The following is an 18,966-nucleotide window of genomic DNA, read 5'->3' as shown; positions in this document are numbered from 1 at the left end:
ACTATCACGGGAGGGTGTGCTTGATGAGCATAAAAAAAAACAGCAATTGGACCAGGCCAACTTGCTCCATTTTGAAAGATTCCCTGAGGTGGGCAAAAAACTAACCTCTTTCAATTTACTCATTAAATCCTCAACCTGTTTCTCAAAATTTTCCTTAGCTGCCTTTAAAGTGCGGATCTGTTCTTCCATGCTGCACACCTGTAAAAGACAACAGTCCGAATCAACACTCTAGAGCCTTTGAGTATCAGAATAAAATTCAAATGCTTTCAGTAAAAGATTGCATTAGTAAAGTGAAAATTCATTATCTGGTTAAAATAAAACATTTCCAGTTGGCAGCATTTTCATCTCGAGTCAGGTCATAGGTTCAAGCACTACTCCAGCAGTTGAGCACAACCTAGAGGGAGTGTATATTGTTGGAGGTTTCATCTTTTGAAAGAGGTCTTAAACTACAACCCCTTCAGTCAATTCAGGTGGACATAAATGATCAAAAAAGGGAGTTCTCAGTGTGTCCTGCAAACATCCATCCCTCAATCAACACCATCAAGAGAGATTAACTGGCCATCTCGCTGGTGCTTGTAGGACCTTGATATAAAAAAAGCAAGCACTTTGGGATGCCCCAAGGACGAGACAGACACTGTATGAAGAATACCAGGCAACAAGATATGGAGAAAAATTACCTCATCTTTTTTGTTCTCCAGATTGCATCGGAGTTCAAGAATTTCATTGCTTTTTTCTCGACGAAGTCCCAGTAGTTCGTCAGTCTTTGTTTTTAATTCTGCATTCAACCAACTACTCTGACTCATCAACAATTCTTTTTCCTGTTCAAGGCGTTTTTCACGATACTGCAAAGAAATCAGTTTAGCAATCACTCATTCAGAATATCTGAAATACATTGGTAGTCAGTGATTGCTGAATTGAGCAGATTATTAAGATTTTCCAATAATAGGGTGCCCAGTGTTTTGATATTTTGGATAATGTGACTAAAGATATATTAGGTACGTTGATATATAATGTATTTGCCAAACCCAACTAAACACAGAAGCATAGCAGGAGGTCAGACCCATCCCAACATAAATGCTGTACTAACAGATTACATATGTTTTCAATAAAACTTCTACATCTTCAAACAGATCCAAAAATTAAGTGGGTTTCTTATTATGCTTTAAGTCTTGAGCCACAGTAATTTCACAGAAGATATGACTGCACAAAGCAGCCTAAACATTATTTGCTTAATTATTGTGAAATACAAGGACTGTTCTGCATGCTTAGCTCAGGGTCTCTCATTTATTGGTTGTATGACTGATTCCTTTCAATGGTTTTGTAAAAATTGTGTAACACCAACATGAAGCCTGGAACTCAAAGCAATGCTCACTTTCTCAATAGTTTCAATGACACTTTTGGTACCTTCAAAAAATGTAATTCAGCAGTACTCAGCTATCTTTATTCTTTTACTACACCCCATGTTTCAGTGAACAAAACTGCTGTTTATCACCTATTAATAAACTGAAAATTACACAAAACTAATCCAGCACAGAACAGGAATACCAATATCAAAAAAAATCTATAGGAATTACAGATGCACTTTCAACATGATCAACAAATGCTATTCCTACTGACCCATTATTAATCTTAAAATACTGATTACATAATGATAGGAATTATCAGAAATTTTTGCCCAACATCCATTATGGAGGAGCAAGTTTTAAACAGGATTTTTTTAAAAATAGAATTCAGGAAAATAAAACATGGTAATGTAGATCTTCATGTTAACAAATAATGTCAAGCAGCAACTCTTCAAACAAAATTCTTAAGATAAAACATTTAGATGCACACTGAAACTTGCCACCTGTGCGAGAGAAACTGCTTTCTTGCCCAATCCTTACCAGTGTTTACTCTGGCCTAACCAGTTGGAACCTTAACACAATGTAGACAAGGTTCTCCCCTGTCTTCTCTACCCATTTCAGATGCTGCCTATCAAGGTGTCGGTCCAATTACACTGCGACTTAGAGACGCATCTGCAAATTCTTTTGGGTGGGCAAAAGATCGCAAATATACCTCAAATGGTACAGAGGGAGGACTCAATCACACAAGGTTCAGATACTACCACGAGACAGCTCATTCAAGAGTTTGAAGCCTAGTCCTGAGCACAACCTGCGGCTGGGAATGGAAGCCAGATCCTCCTTCTAAACCCCTCCAACTAGGCTAGTTTTCACATGCCCTCAAAAGAGATTAGAGAGCTAGAGTCAGAAACATCCACTGTCGCTAAAACTCTCAGCCTGGAGTCAGGTTTCCAGCACCCTAAAAACCCCCACCAGCTCTAATACCACTCTTCCCCAATGTGGCACAATGGAAAGTTCCCAGAAAGACTTACCTTAAGCTGAATGCGGAGCCTGGCAAGAGAAAGGAATTACCAGATTAGGCCAGTCCCCCCTTGAGGGCCAAATTATGCTCTTCCACTAATCTGCTGCCAAATTTCACCTTGCCCAACATAACCAATAGCACTATCGCCAGGTGAAGCTCCATCTCCAGAGCTCTGCAATACTTTGCAGTCTTCAGCATGAGCTAGCCCCCTAGAACTTGACTTCCACTTCCCAACAGCCTTTTGCAAACGTTTCTCCACCCTGTGTACCATCTTCATGGCGAATGACAGAACAAAAAAATGGAAGGTTGCTTGGGAAAATGTAGAAAGGCCTCCATACCAGATGGCTGTTAGAGGGGCTGCAGCACAAACAGCACCCGCATTAATTTTCAAACTGCCTCGACCCCCACCAATGCTCAGTGTAGGCAACCCAATGTGGAGATACAATTTCTCCTGCAGACACAATGCAGTTAGGATGTGCAGTGACTTGATAAATTATGCATGCCAATGACACATAAAACCTGAGATTTTCATCTAATGTATATTAGGTATTTGACCTCAAAATATCTGTTAATGTACTCCATACAATACTTCATGAAATACATGTATAATAGCTTCATAAATTGTGAACATACATTTAAACATTTAGATGCAGTTTCTAAATGTGCCATTTTAACCATAAACTGAATGTCCAATTTGAAATCTGAATTTGTACGGTTTCAAGTAATAGTTACTGACTCACCTTAATAGAGACTTCTGATACTTGAAGTTCATCAAGTTTTAACTGAAGATCTATCTTTGCTGAATTTGCTGCTACAAGTTTATCATTTAGACGTTTCAAATCCTCTGTAGAGAGACAAATATTCAAATCCACAGGTCATAAGATGTTTCTTTGTCCTCCACAAAGAACTTTTTAAATTTATACAAGAGCACCCATAACTCAGCTAAGTCGCAACTCCCTTCATATCAACTGGAGTGGCAAGATATGACAATGAACTTTTTCTATCAGTCACTGCCTAGGAAACATGAGAAGCAGGGCTATCGATGGACAAGAACGTTCAATTGGAATTAGATCCACTTCTCAGGATCAAACTTGCATTAGTTTAATTCCTCTAATTCTGCTAAAGTAGTTTATTTTTTGGAATGTTTTTAATTAGTGATTTTTAAAAATGCTGACTTATTTTACAAATTGCAGCAGCAAATGTTTCATAAATATATAAAACTGTACTTTGAATACTAAGTGGCATAATGGATTAGGACATAGTTGTTTTATACCCTTGGATCTGGGTTTGAGCCCAGAGCAAGGTCACTGCTATTATCTCACATAAAACGAGATTAGCCTCAACTTGCCAGCTCCTAATGGATCTGGACCAATATAAAGCTGTCCACAAATCAACATTAAAATTGGCAACCTCACTATCACCCAAGGATAGTTGGTCAATAAACAGGAGAATTTTACACTGGTGTAGTTAGGATGCTCTAATAAGCTACAATATTGGGGTAAAATACAGGAACTTGGCTACAGGCTACCTGATGTTGGGAGTGTTCAATGCTGACACTGTGTATCCAACATTGATATATGCAATAATTTCATAAAACAAACCAATCTTCAAAGATCAATACTGCTCTTTTAGCAAACAGTATCTAATGAAATCGGAATGCGTAATGCCACAGCATTAACATCCCCAACAATGATGAACAGAAATGTCCACTTTATTTTTAAGAAACAATTCTTTTTGAGATTACCACTATCATCTAATGTATATTAGGTATTCAAAAGCATTCCTCCATCTCATAAAGCTTCACAATTCTCACTCAAATTACAATACCTTAAAACCACCAAAAGAATTTGTTTAAAACAATTATTTCTAGCTCAAGTTGACCACTGAGTAAAACCATTAGGTGCAGTAATTAAGACATACAAACCAGATAGTCCATGGCCTGATCCTCAGTCTATGATGAGTTAGTTGATCTCAATCTCACCTGCTCACCGATGCTCAGTTTGGGTTCCGCCAGGACCATTCGGCTCCAGACCTCATTACAGCCTTGGTCCAAACATGGACAAAAGAGCTGAATTCCAGAGGTGAGGTAAGGGTGACTGCCTTTGACATCAAGGCAGCCTTTGACAGAGTGTGGCACCAAGGAGCCCTAGTAAAATTGAAGTCAATGGGAATCAGGGGGAAAACTCTCCAGTGGCTAGAGTCATACCTAGCACAAAGGAAGATGGTAGTGGTTGTTGGAGGCCAATCATCTCAGCCCCAGGACATTGCTGCAGGAGTTCCTCAGGGCAATGTCCAAGGCCCAACCATCTTCAGCTGCTTCATCAATGTCCCTCCCTCCATCATAAGGTCAGAAATGAGGATGTTCGTTGACAATTGCACAGTGTTCAGTTCCATTCGCAACCCTCTGATAATGAAGCAGTCTGTGACCGCATGCAGAGTCTAACCACCTCCCCATGACATTCAACGGCATTAACATCGCCGAATCCCTCACCATCAACATCCTGGGGGTCACCATTGACCAGAAACTTAACTGGATCAGCTACATAAATACAGTGGCTGCAAGAGCAGGTCAGAGGCTGGGTATTCTGCGGCGAGTGACTCACCACCTGAGTCCTCAAAGCCTTTCCACCATCTACAAGGCACAAGTCAGGAGTGTGATGGAATACTCTCCACTTGCCTGGATGAGTGCAGCTCCAACAACACTCAAGAAGCTCGACACCATCCATAGCAAAAGTAGCCCGCTTGATTGGCACCCCATCCAACACCCTAAACATTCACTCCCTTCACCACCGGCACACAGTGGCTGCAGTGTGTACCATCCACAGGATGCACTACAGAACTGGCCAAGGCTTCTTCGACAGCACCTCCCAACCCGCGACCTCTACCACCTAGAAGGACAAGGGCAGCAGGCACATGGGATCAAGACCACCTGCACGTTCCCCTCCATGTCACACACCATCCCGGCTTGGAAATATATCGCCGTTCCTTCATCGTCGCTGGGTCAAAATCCTGGAACTCCCTACCTAACAGCACCGTGGGAGAACCTTCACCACATGGACAGCAGCGGTTCAAGCTGGCGGCTCACCACCACCTTCTCAAGGGAAATTAGGGATGGGTAATAAATGCTGGCCTTGCCAGCGATGCCCATATCCCATGAACGAATAAAACAAAATCAGAGCGCAACAATTAATCCTAGTCTCAGGTAGGGTGAAAAACAAAAATCACCTACCAATCCTACTCTTGATCACTATCTAGTGATAACTGCTGGGAAATGTTACATAGATGTCAGATGCAACAGGTTTGGGCTCCAGTGACCGCCAGTCAAATAACCTGCCAACATTTAAACATGTAGAATGGCAGTTGGGCAAGGTACTGGGATGTTGCTGGCACCCATGGAACTATACTCTAAACAAAAGTTGACACCTAGAAGATATTTGAGGGGGGGGATGGGGAGGTGGTGAGGAATGGGAGGACTCATTAAAAATTAAATTGCATAACTCTCCATAGCTGGATAGCACTGGTGTGGAGACATTTCTCCAGTTTACAGACCACACAATACAATTTGTTCCAATTGGTTTCTAGCTTTCTCTATTGATCAAGATTCATAGAATAGGAAGATCTCAGTTAGAACCTCTGCATCGCTGCCAAGCTAAGTTGTCTGAGCAAAATGTGGCTACATTGTTGGTAAGTTATTTTTTTATTCGTTCACGGGATATGTGAGCGTCGCTGGCGAGGCCAGCATTTATTGCCCATCCCTAATTGCCCTCGAGAAGGTGGTGGTGAGCCGCCTTCTTGAACTGCTGCAGTCCGTGTGGTGACGGTTCTCCCACAGTGCTGTTAGGAAGGGAGTTCCAGGATTTTGACTCAGCGACAATGAAGGAACGGCGATATATTTCCAAGTCGGGATGGTGTGTGACTTGGAGGGGAACGTGCAAGTTATCTTGCTCTGCGATGCATTTGACCAGTTGCTTTGATTATGCAATATATTCAAACTTTACTGTAGTTTCAATCAATAGCCCAATTTCATTTCACATATCCAGACTCTCCCATACACCTGCTGGGAAGAATGGTTTCTGGAAGAGTTGTACTGAAGGAGTGGTTAGAGATACAATTTCTGTTTCCTGACTCAATGTGAAGAGGAATCTGGGATTCTAGCTTTGAAGAGGAAATAGATACAGATAAAGTTTCAGGCAGGAAATTTTTTTTTTAAAGTTATTTGGTGAGTGACTATGTACATAACTGCATTTACAGGATTATGATTTATGTTTTTCAACATTTGTCATCTTTGATAATACGTTAAAACTTTTCAAAGGAGTTAACAAATATATATTGCAGATCTTTCCAAAAAACAATTATGGTTTGTTAAAACCAAACTTCAATTGAAGTTACTCAACGAACCATTCAAGTGTTCCAGCTCCTGTGATCTGCGCTCAAGAGTTCTCACCAGCTCTCGTTTTTCATTATCCAACTCATCTTTTTCTCGAGAAAGCTGGTTCTGTTTTAAAATTTAAAAAATTAAATCAGCATTCCTTAAAATATACCCATCAGTCATTTGAACAGCACACAGTATTTTCCAACACGGGCACCAGTTAAACCACCGATATGTTCTCCTCTAAAAGCAGTGACTAATGCTGCATTTTGGTTCCCACAAGTGCTGGCAGCACACACGGCCTCATTAAGTGGCCATTCTTTACATCTGAGGCAAGAGAGCAAGTGTTACAGGCTATTAGTCCATGAGTCTATCAAAATTGAAGCCAATCTGGTTCCCACACATGCGTTCCAGTAGGTTTTGCTAGATAGTGATCAGCAGCAGGACCCTGAGCTTGTTCTGCCGCTCCATAGTCAGAGAACAAGACTGATCGTGGTGCTTCCCACGGTTGCCCTGATTGAGATCAGTTAATGCAGAACAGAGCAGAGGTCAAATTTTTCACCTTCCTAGTTTGTAAGGCTCAGTATCCCAACAGACTATGCATTTCCCTGAGGGTGCCACAAGATTTACATACAAAAACAGGAGCCAAAGTCTGGAAAAGTATAGATCCAATATTATGAGACACACTGTGCATTTAATTTCAGGGTTATATTTGTTATAAATAGATGTGCAGAATTAGTTACATGCTCAACGCGCACACAATGTGAGATTTTTGGGGGGTTCAATAGGTTACATTAGAAGAGGTACAAGTCGCGATTCACTGTTGCTTTCTACTACACAAAAGTTATTTTTAAACAAAGCCAATTGCAGTCAAAGCTGGCAAGTCCCACCTGGAATTTTATAAGAACTAAAAATGTAGGAAGGTTTGTGTGGGGACCAGATTGGCTTCAATTTTGAAACACTCATGAATGACCTGTAAAGAGCATGCTGCCATAATTTAGAACTCATTTCTACAAATTTATCAACAAACTACCCTCTCTGTCAGTTCTCCCGATGCAAACATGCCACTTTATCCACTCTCGCTGTTTGTAATGTGGAAATTACAAGCATCAGAAGTGGATAAAAAGGCAAATTCCAGGAGAGAACGGGAGATGAGATTGTTCTAGTACACATCACATACCTCTACACTCATCAGTTTTTCCTTAGAAGATTCTAGCTCCTTATTTTTCTCCTTTGTTTCTTTTAATTGTTCATCTGTAAGGGAGGAAAAAATAAACCAGTAAGTCACTTACAAAGGATTGATACCTCGTAATCATTAAGAAGTCCTTAAATAACTGGAGGGAAAAAAAATCTGGCTCTCCTGCTCAGTAAATCCCATTCTTCAATGCAGGGAGTTTAATAACATGATAATACTACACAAGCTCAGAACCTGGCCACAAACTCACAAACAGTGATACTTATTCATCTCACCGTTGGCATAAACCATGCTCTCATGAGGACCTGTTCCACTCAGCACCAACCCTCGTCATACCCAGTATCACTACATCACCTCCATAAAATTTAGAAATTAAGCTGCCATCTTACAAAGTTAAAATATGCAGCAGTACTTACTAAGTGTAGAAAGTTCCTCACGCAGCTTTTGACATTCCTGTGTCTCCGATACTAACTTTTCCTGGCTCTGGGTTAGTCGTTTCTCCACTTCAAAGTACTGTTGCTCTGAAATATTAAACAAAATTTATAACTTAACACTCTCTGCAACCATTACAGTCTAGATAATATGTATATATTAACTAGTTAGGGCTGAGCACCACAGTTTTCCATAAAAAGTCCCAGAGTCAGTGAAAATGCCAACTTCTAACCAAATCCAAGCAATAAATCACTTCCCTAATTATGGTCAAACAAATAGTGGTGCACAAGTGAGAACTATTAAGACACCCAATAAAGTTATTTTCATTTAGTCTATTATTCTGCATCAGAGTTATTACTGGAAATTCAGACTTACAACCAAATGAAGCATAATACAAAATTATGGCAACGCTGAAGTCAAGCAAGTGGAATCCAGCAGTAACAATTATTTTAATTTTTTAATTCAGTCTCAAGATGTGGGCATTTATTAGGCATAGGCCGTCATTTATCGACTGCCTTAGTTCCCCCAAGAAGGCGGTGGGCCTTGGGGGTGGGCCGCCTTCTTGAACTGCTCAGTAGCAGTTTGATACAACCAAGTAGCTTGCTAGGCCAATTCAGAGGGCAGTTAAGAGTCAACCACGTTGGTGTAGGACTGGAGTCACATATAGGCCAGGTAAGGACGTCAGATTTCATACCCTAAAAGGACATTAGTGAGCCTGTTGGGTTTTTACAACAATCCAACAGCTTCATGGTCACTTTTACTAATACCAGCTTATTTCCAGATTTTTTTAAAAACTGAAATTAAATTCTGAAACTGCCACATTGGGATTTTAATATAAGTTCTCTGGATTATTAGTCCAGGCTCTAGATTACCACTGCATCACCATACCCGTTAATATTAAAAAATGGCTTGAAATAAAGCACCTCACAGCAGGTCTATGAAAGAACTGAAGCATTTGGCAACTTACGATGTCAGGATTACTGACAGCACACGTAGATCATATTTCCATCTCTAATTCATTTTAGATTGAAAAATGAACAAATAAATCTGCATTTATATACCACCTTTCACGTCCCTAAGTGCTTCACAGACAAATAATTACGTTTGAAGTGTAGTCACTGTTTCGTAGACAAACAAAGCAACTATAGCAGCCAATGTATGAACAGCAAGGCCCCGCAAACAGCAATAAGATCAATAATCAGTTAAACTATTTTGGTGCTGCTGGTCTAGGGATGAACGCTGGCCAGACACTGCAGAACTTCCTGCTGTTCAATAATGTGCCATGGGATCCGCGATACATCCACACGAGCAGGCTAAAACCTTGGTTTAAATGCTTTGACCAAAACAATACAGCACTACCTCAGTACTGTTGTGATGCGTTAGCCTCAATTATGTGCTCACATCATGTGCTCACATCCTGCAGGGGGACTTGAACCCACAGCCACTTGACTTAGGTGAGCCCGTTACCATTGAGCCAAGCTTACACTTGTAAAGGTTGGGAAAAATATATCTGAATAAGATGTGCTTTAGGTATTTTGCATTTAAAACAAATGCAACAAAGGTGCATTGTATTAGCTGGCTAAGAACTGCCAAAATCCATTAAACTTTAATAGCACGTTCATGCGTCAGGTGCTGCTGCAAGTTACACCAGCAACTTCAGGAAAGCCAAATAAGCATCTTAACCAATATGGTATATGTAGCCTCTGAAGCTAGTTCCTGCTCTCACTTTATGTTATCAGGAACCATAAGAATGACTGACCCACTAAATCCAAGAAGGTTAAGGGGTGATGAGAGATCTTCAAGATTGTGAAAAGTAATGACAGTGGTATATTATTCCCATTGGCCGAGGAGATCATAACCAGATGGTGCAAATTTACCAAAAAAAAATTACAAGAGGTTATACAAAATTTTAGAGGGTAGATAGAATGAGGGATTCTCTGCCACAAACCATTGTTAAATATTGCAGATCCCATGGCACATTATTGAACAGCAGGAAGTTCTGTAGTGTCTGGCCAGTGTTCATCCCTAGATCAACAGCACCAAAATAGATTAACTGATCATTGATCTTATTGCTGTTTGCGGGGCTTTGCTGTTCATAAATTGGCTGCTATGTTTGTCTACGAAACAGTGACTACACTTCAAATGTAATTATTTGTCTGTGAAGCACTCAGGGACATGAACGGTGGTATATAAATGCAGGTTTATATTTAAATGCAGAGTCCATAAATTCATTCAGAAGGGAAATAGATTGGACTTTGAAAAAAGATGAATATTAAGGACTATCTGAAGTACACTTTCAAAATTTGCAGACGACACCAAATTGGTATATAGTTAATACAAAGGAAGACTGCATCAAAATGCAAGAAGACTTATAAACTTGCAGAATGGGCAGTAATTGACAAATGAATTTCAATATTGACAAGTGTGAGGTGGTGAATTTTGGTTGGAAGAATAAGGAAGCCACATACTGCTTGGATAATAAGAGTCTAAACGGGGTGGGGGAGTAAAGGGATCTTAGGGTACAGCTACACAAAGCACGAAAAGTAGCGGCACGGGTTAATAAGGCCATAAAAAGGCAATCCAAGCCCTGGGGTTCATTTCTAGAGGGATAGAATTGAAAAACAGAGAAGTTATGTTAAACTGGTACAGAACCTTGGTTAGACCACAATTGGAGTATTGTGCACAGTTCCATGTTATGGAAAGGATAAAGAGGCATTGGAAGTGGTGCAAAAAAGATTCACAAGGATACCACCAGAACTGAGAAGATGCTACACAAGCTGGGGCTCTTTTCTCTAGAAAAGAGAAGGCTGAGGCTGATAGATTATGAAAGGTTTTGATTGGATAGACAAAGAAAATGGTTCCACTTGTGGGGGAGTTCAAAACTAGAGATCATCAATATAAAATAGTCACTAATAACTCCAAAAGGGAATTCAAGAGAAACTTCTTTACCCAAAGAGTGGTAATAATGTGGAACATGCTACTACATGGAGTAGTTGAGGCAAATAGCAATGATACATTTAAGGGGAAACTAGATAAGCACACCAGGGCGAAAGGAATAAAAAGGATCGGGTGACAGGGTTAGGTGAAGTAGGGTGGGAAGAAGGCTCGTATGGAGCATAAATGCTGGCATAAACCAGTTGGGCCGAATGGCCTGTTTCTGTGTGTAGACTTGATGTTACAGGGAAAGTAGAAGACTGGGATTCAACCAGGTACCATATAGATTTGATGGGCCAGTAGTACAAAGCAATATATTAAATGAGAAAATCTACATTAGGCCAGTTGTGGCCATTGTTCAAAAAGTTCTTAACTATCAGTTTACATAGCACTTACACCCACACACCCAATCAGCACCATGCAAGATTTAATCAAAAAGTTCAAATGATCTAAATTTTCAACAGGCAAAAAGTTAGAAATTGCAACAGAAAAAAAAATCTATTTTACATTACTCCAACACTTCCTTTCAACAGAAAACCTTTAAAATACATTCTCAGATTCAAAAATTAACTCAGGACACATTTTTATTTAGACATCTCTTCCCACTTACTGATACTGTCTTTAGGCAGCATCACTGTCCAGGATAGAACAAAGTATGAAAGGGAGCAAAAAGATTTTTTAAAACTTCAGAAGTGGCTGTAAGAAATGGACAATAACTAAAGGTAAGCAAACATTTCCCCAATGCTACAAGATGTGTTGTGTGCTCATCAATAAAGATAACAGTTGGTTCAGAACAACATAGCACACAGCCAGCAGCTGGCTTGAGAAAAGAATTATCCAAAGGAATTGGATAAATATTTGAAGGGAAAAAATTTGCAGGGCTACAAGGAAAGAGTGGGGGAATGGGACTAACTGGATTGCTCTTACAAAGAGACGGCACAGGTATTGCTTTTCTATTCTTCCTACCAAAGTGGATAATTTCATATTTCCCTACACTATACTCAATCTGCCACCTTCTCACCCACCCACATAACCTATCTATAATCCCTATGCAGCATCCTCACAGCTTACTTTCCCACCTAGCTTTTTATCATCAGCAAACTTGGATACATTACACTCAGTCCCCTCAGCTAAGTCATTGATATAGATTGCAAGGAGCTGAGGCCCAAGCATTGATCCTTGTGGCACCCCACTAGTTACAACCTGCCAACCCAAAAATGACCCATTTATTCTTACAATGTTTTCTGTCCATTAACCAATCCATGCTCATATATTACCCCCAATCCAATGAGTCCTATTCTTGTGTAACAACCTCTTGTGTGACACTGTATCAAATGCCTTTTGAAAATCCAAATATACCACATCCACTGGTCCCCCCCCCCAATATCTGCTCTACTAGTTACACCCTTAAAAAACTCTAATAGATGTCAAACACAATTTCCCTTTCATAAAACCATATTGACTCTGTCTAAACATAGTGATTGTCTAAGTGTCATGTTAGTACATCCTATACAAGCTGTGTTGGTGCAAAACCGAAACTTTACACCAACGCTAAACTTGCAGTATGAATGCATCCATAACTGGGGTAACTCAACCTTGACGAAATAAAATTGGAATTCTTAATAGAAATGGCAAATTGAAATAACACAATCTATTTTTAAAAATGTAATGACACAGTGTATAGTGCTCCTTTAAGAATCCTGGACCTGAGACTTATAAATAAGAAACAAAGGTCTCAGCATTGATGGGGCGAAACAAGTACTGCGTCTGATACTTCGGGCCTAACCACTCCGGCTTGGCAAGCACGCACTTCTACCCATCACTTACCGCTGTCAACTTTAAAACGCTCATATTTGGCTTTTAAGACGTCGACGTCCGCCTCCTTGTCGGAGAGGAGCTTCTCGAGCTTGGTGACGGTGTTTTTGGGAAGTTTGGCGAGTTCAGTGCGATCCAGCAACTGCTGCAACACCACAGCCGCCATGTTGCCGTCTGCGCCCGCAACACCCGTCCGCAAACGTCATAAGGGTCCTCATTAAACACGCATGTGTGACAAGCCACGCAACGCCCTCTGGGGGTTGTGGTCCTGTGTAAATTTAGTGTCCTCTCTTTAACCATAATGGACGACAACTCCCAGCATAACTCGCGGAGCCTTCGTTCCACCCTCCCCGTCCTCCCAACTGTAGCATTCAACGTAAGAGACCGCGGGAAAAGTCAAAAGACCAGAAAAGGGCAATAAACCCCCGTGATATTCCAACACTCCCAGCCTAGTATCCACTTGTATTTTGAACCCCTGAAAGTCCACAATTCTTCTACCGTGTCTTGCAGATAGGAGAACCATATAATTCTTTGACGGTGGCAGGACAAGTTGAGAAGGCTGTTTAAAAAAAATAGCATTTGGGATCCTTGGCTTTATAAACAGGCATAGAGTACAAAAGCAAGGAAATTATGCTAAACCTTTATAAAACACTGCTCAGACCCCAGCTGGAGTATTGTGTTCAATTCTGGGCACCACACTTTGAGAAGAATGCCACGGCCTTAGAGAGGGTCTAGAGGAAATTTACTAGAATGGTACCAGGGATGAGGAACTTCAGTTACGTGGAGAGACTAGAGAAGCTGGGGTTGTTCTTAGAACAGAGAAAGATGGGAGATTTAATAGATGTGTTCAAAATCATAAAGGGTTTTGATAGAGTAAATAAGGAGAAACTGTTTCCAGTGGCAGAAAGATCAGTAGTCAGAGGATACAGATTTAAGGTAATTGGCAAAAGAACCAGAGGTGAGATAAGGAGATTTTTTTTGCGCAGCATGTTGTTAAGATCTGGAATGCACTGCCTGAAAGGGTGGTGGAAGCAGATTAAACAGTAACTTTCAAAAGGGAATTCGATAAATTCTTGAAGGGAAAAAATTTACAGGGCTATGGGGAAAGAGCAGGGGAATGAAACTAATTGGATAGCTCTTTCAAAGAGCAGGCACGATGGGCCGAATGGCCTGTGCTGTATCATTCCATGATTCTATGATAAGTTACATAGAAGGTGCAACATGGAAACATGAGCACTTACCCTCCATGCTAGCAAATAGTTGTAATCATATTTACCCACCCTGTTTCCATGTCCCTTCAATCTAATATTGAATGCTGACCTAAGTGTCAGCCTTGATTCCGTCCTCTGGGTCAGAAGGTTCAAGTTCAAGTCCCACTCCAGAGACATGAGCCCATAATCCACGCTGACACTTCAGTGCAATACTGAAGGAGTGATGCACTGTTGGAGGTGTTGTTTTTCAGATGAAACGTTAAACCTGCCCACTCGTAAAAGATCCCAAGGCACTATTTGAAGATGAGCAGAGGTGTTCTCCCCGGTGTCCATTTCCAATATTTATCCCTCAACCAATATCACCAAAACAGATTATCTGGTCATTATCACCATGCTGTGCACAAATTGGCTGCCACATTTCCTACATTACAACAGTGACTATACTTCAAAGGTACTTCACTGGCTGTAAAGTGCTTTGGAACATCCTGAGGCCATGAAAGGCTATCCAACTGCATTTTCATTCATAGCCAGAGAATCAACTGCAATGGCTTCTCTTCCCACTCCTGCACTGTTACCGCTGGAGTCCCCCAAGGATCTATCCTTGGCCCCCTCCTATTTCTAATATACATGCTGCTACTTGCGACATCATCCAAAAACACGTCAGATTCCAAACATACGCTGATGACTCCCAGCTCCACCTCACAACCTCCTCCCTCAACCCCGCCACTGTCTCTCATTTGTCACACTGCTTGGATGAGCAAAAATTTCCTGCAACGACATATTGGAAGATCAAAGCCACTGTCTATGATCCCCGCCGCAAACTCCATTCCCTAGCCACCGACTCCATCCCACTGTATGAGGTTGAACCAGCTCGTTCGCAACCTTGGCGTCCTATTTGACCGAGATGAGCTTCCAACCACACATCCGCTCCATCACCAAGACCACCTACTTCCACCTCCGAAATAATCACCCGTCTCCGCCTCTGCCTCAGCTCATCTGCTGCTGAAACCCTCATCCATGTCTTTGTTACCTCTAGACTGGACTATTCCAATGCTCTCCTGGCTGGCCTCCCATCTTCCACCCTCCATAAACTTGAGCTCATCCAAAACTCTGCTGCCCGTATCCTAACTCGCACCGTCCCATTCTCCCATCACCCCTGTGCTCGCTGACCTCCATTGGCTCCCGGTCTGGAAACGCCTCGATTTTGAAATTCTCATCCTTGTTTTTAATCCGTCCATGGCCTCGTCCCTCCCTATCTCTGTAACTTCCTCCCTAGAACCCTCCGAGATCTCTGCGCTCCTCCAATTCTTGCCTCTTGAGCATCCCCGATTTTAATCGCTCTACCATTGGTGGCTATGCCTTCAGCTGCCTAGGCCTTAAGCTCTGGAATTCCCTCCCTAAACCTCTCCGCCTCTCTACCTCTCTCTTCTCCTTTAAACCTACCTCTTCGACCAAGCTTTTAGTCACCTGTCCTAATACCTCCTTATGTGGCTAGTGTCAAATTTTGTTTGATAATGCTCCTGTGAAGCGCCTTGGGACGTGTTAGTACATTAAAATATAATTATAATTGCAAGTTGTTTTGATGTTTTTTCTTTCTTTCTTCACTGTCCAATCCAACATCATAATTTGCATATATAAGGATGATTGAAAAATTGTGGCCAGAGTCTCTGCTATGTCATCTCTAACTTCTTTCAAAATACTTTGGTGTACGCCATAAGGGCAGGTGACTTTTGCACTGAGTTCTGCTAATTTTTCAGAACCAATTACTTTTCTATAGTCATCCTTATAACTTGCTTCCTATCCTGCTCTCGTACAACTACATTATCACTTTCACTATCATTTGTAAAAAAACAATGTAAAATATACATTTTTTTACATTATTTCCTCTTATACTGTCTGCTTGTTGTTTTTCCTATTTCTTTTAGAGGATATTTGTTCTTATTTATAATGGACTCAAGTCAATAAGGTTCTAAACATTGAATATCAGGTGTCACAGATTTATTAAGAATACAATACATGTAATTGTATGTAAATGTACACTTAAAATGTCAAACTTACAACCAGACCTAATGATGGTTGGTTGGGGATTCAAACTTTTTACAGTTCTGAGCTCAGTATCTTATGCTTTTACAAATCCAAATACTCATTACAAACAGCCAATTTTTATACATTTCTCTTACTCCTTCCACGTGACAATCCACACAATTCTACATTACACAATACAACTCCATATATAGAGAACTTTAATGAGCTTGTCCTTTATCAATAACTTTGGTTTTAATTAGTTCTTTTTCAGTAGACCGGTACAACTCCCCTACTGTGTTACCTTATCGATAATTCCACTCTTGTTACATATAATTGCTATTCCACTAATTGAAACTTTTCGATATATGTCTGTCTTTGATTCAGTACCATTTTGTACCAACCAACCCAGATGTCTTCCTTTTGCAGAAAGAACTGTTTTTCCTGCACTTGTTATCAACAGATTAAATATCAGTATGCAGTGGCATGCCTTTTAATTAGGTTTACAGAAATGACTATACTGACCATTGCGTTAAGGTCAGCCCTGGATCAATAGCCCAGTGTTACTTTATATTGACTTAAACTTAAAAAGGGAAGCTTATGTCAGATACCAAGATCTCAATACTGCAGAAAGCTTAGAGGAGTATAGAAAGTTCAGGGGTGAAATTAAAAAAGGAAATTAGGAAAGCAAAGAGAGGTCATGAAAAAATATTGGCAAGTAAAATCAAGGAAAACCCAAAGGGGTTCTTAATGAATACTGAGCCTCTGTCTTAACAAATCAGGGGGACAATGCGGACATTGTAGTTAAGGAGGAGTGTGAAATATTGGATGGGATAAACATAGTGAGAGAGGAAATATTAAGGGGCTTAGCATCTTTGAAAGAAGATAAATTGCCAGGGCTGGATCCAGGCTGTTAAGAGAAGCAAGGGAGGAAATAATAGTCGAGGCTCTGACCATCATTTTCCAATCCTCTCTGGCTACAGGCGTGGTGCCGGAGGACTGGAGGACTGGTGCTAATGTTGTACCATTGTTTAAAAAGGGAGAAAGGGATAGAACGAGTAATTACAGGCCAGTCAGTCTAACCTCGGTGGTGTGCAAATTATTGGAAAAAGTTCTGTGGGACAGTATTAATCATCATCAAGGACAGCCAGCATGGATTTGTGAAGGGAAGGTCGTGTCTGACTAACTTCATTGAATTTTTTGAGGCGGTAACAAGGAGGGTCGATGAAGGTAACGCCTTTGATGTCGTGTACATGGATTTTAGCAAGGCTTTTGACAAGGTCCCACATGGCAGACTGGTCAAAAAAGTAAAAGCCCATGGGACCCAAGGGAAAGTTGGATCCAAAAATTGGCTCAGTGGCAGGAAGCAAAGGGCAATGGTTAACAAGTGTTTTTGTGACTGGAAGGCTGTTTCCAGTGGGGTTCCGCAGGGCTCAGTACTAGGTGCTTGCTTTTTGTGGTATATATCAATGATTAGACTTAAATGTAGGGGGCATGATTAAGAAGTTTGCAGATGATACGAAAGTTGGCCATGTGGTTGATAGTGAGGAAGAAAGCTGTAGACTGCAGGAAGATATCAATGGACTGGTCGGGTGGGCAGAAAAGTGGCAAATGGAATTCAATCTGGAGAAGTGTGAGGTAATGCATTTGAGGAGGGCAAACAGGCAAGGGAATACACAATAAATGGGAGAATGCTGAGAGCTGTAGAGGAACAGAGGGACTTTGGAGTGCATGTCCACAGATCCCTGAAGGTAGCAGCACAGGTAGATAAGGTGGTTAAGAAGGCAAACAGGATACTTTCCTTTATCAGCCGAGGCATAGAATATAAGAGCAGGGAGCTTATGCTAGAACTGTATAAAACACTGGTTAGGCCACAGCTAGAGTACTGGTCACATTACAGGAAATATGTGATTGCACTAGAGAGGGTACAGAGGAGAGATACGAGGTTGTTGTCAGGACTGGAGAATTTTTAGCTATGAGGAACGATTAGATAGGTTGGGGTTGTTTTCTTTGGAACAGAGGAGGCTGAGGGGAGATTTAATCGAGGTGTATAAAATTATGAGGGGCCTAGATAGAGTGGATAGGAAGGACCTATTTCCCTTAGCAGAGAAGTCAATAACCAGGGAGCATAGATTTAAAGTAATTGGTAGAAGGATTAGAGGGGAGTTGAGAAGAAATTTCTTCACCCAGAGGGTGGTGGGGGTCTGGAACTCACTGCCTGAAAGGGTGGTAGAGGCAGAAACCCTCATTGCATTTAAAAAGTACTTGGATATACACCTGAAGTGCCGTAACCTACAAGGCTACAGAACATGAGCTGGAAAGTGGGATTAGGCTGGAAAGCTCTTTATCGGCCCGCACAGTCAAAATGGGCCGAATGGCCTCCTTCTGTGCCGTAAATTTCTATGATTCCCTGCTTAACAGGCAAAAGCTAAAAGTTTGTTTTACTACAATATAAAGAGAAAGAAATAGCAGTACAACATTAGCAGACTTCAGGGCAGTCTGATTAATCCTTCCTTCACAGTTCCCCCTTTGTTGGTTTTAGAGTATTTAAGGCCAACATTAATCAATTATTTCATCAGCATAATATATCAATCTCTACTCTATTTCACGGATCTCTACCCATTGGT

At 41.0% G+C, this 18,966-nt stretch overlaps 1 protein-coding gene across 3 annotated transcripts in view; it reads right to left on the bottom strand.

Annotated features, from left to right (window-relative positions):
• Positions 1 to 13,290, bottom strand: part of tprb (translocated promoter region b, nuclear basket protein) — an 88,733-nt gene extending 75,443 nt beyond the window's left edge. For all 3 annotated transcript variants that reach the window (XM_067990481.1, XM_067990484.1, XM_067990482.1), the window contains exons 1-7: positions 13,119 to 13,290; positions 8,342 to 8,446; positions 7,911 to 7,984; positions 6,760 to 6,856; positions 3,102 to 3,205; positions 678 to 842; positions 106 to 198 (exon numbers count right to left, since the gene is read on the bottom strand). In XM_067990481.1, the coding sequence (XP_067846582.1) occupies positions 106 to 198; positions 678 to 842; positions 3,102 to 3,205; positions 6,760 to 6,856; positions 7,911 to 7,984; positions 8,342 to 8,446; positions 13,119 to 13,272 (792 nt within the window). In that variant the 5' untranslated portion in view covers positions 13,273 to 13,290. The remainder of the gene's footprint in view (positions 1 to 105; positions 199 to 677; positions 843 to 3,101; positions 3,206 to 6,759; positions 6,857 to 7,910; positions 7,985 to 8,341; positions 8,447 to 13,118) is intronic.
• Between the last annotated feature and the right edge of the window lie 5,676 nt (positions 13,291 to 18,966).

Source organism: Heptranchias perlo, chromosome 9 (genome assembly GCF_035084215.1).
Source record: "Heptranchias perlo isolate sHepPer1 chromosome 9, sHepPer1.hap1, whole genome shotgun sequence".
In the NCBI taxonomy this organism is placed as follows: domain Eukaryota; kingdom Metazoa; phylum Chordata; class Chondrichthyes; order Hexanchiformes; family Hexanchidae; genus Heptranchias; species Heptranchias perlo.
Note: the sequence above shows the minus strand (reverse complement) of the source record. Positions and strands in the feature narration are given on the sequence as shown.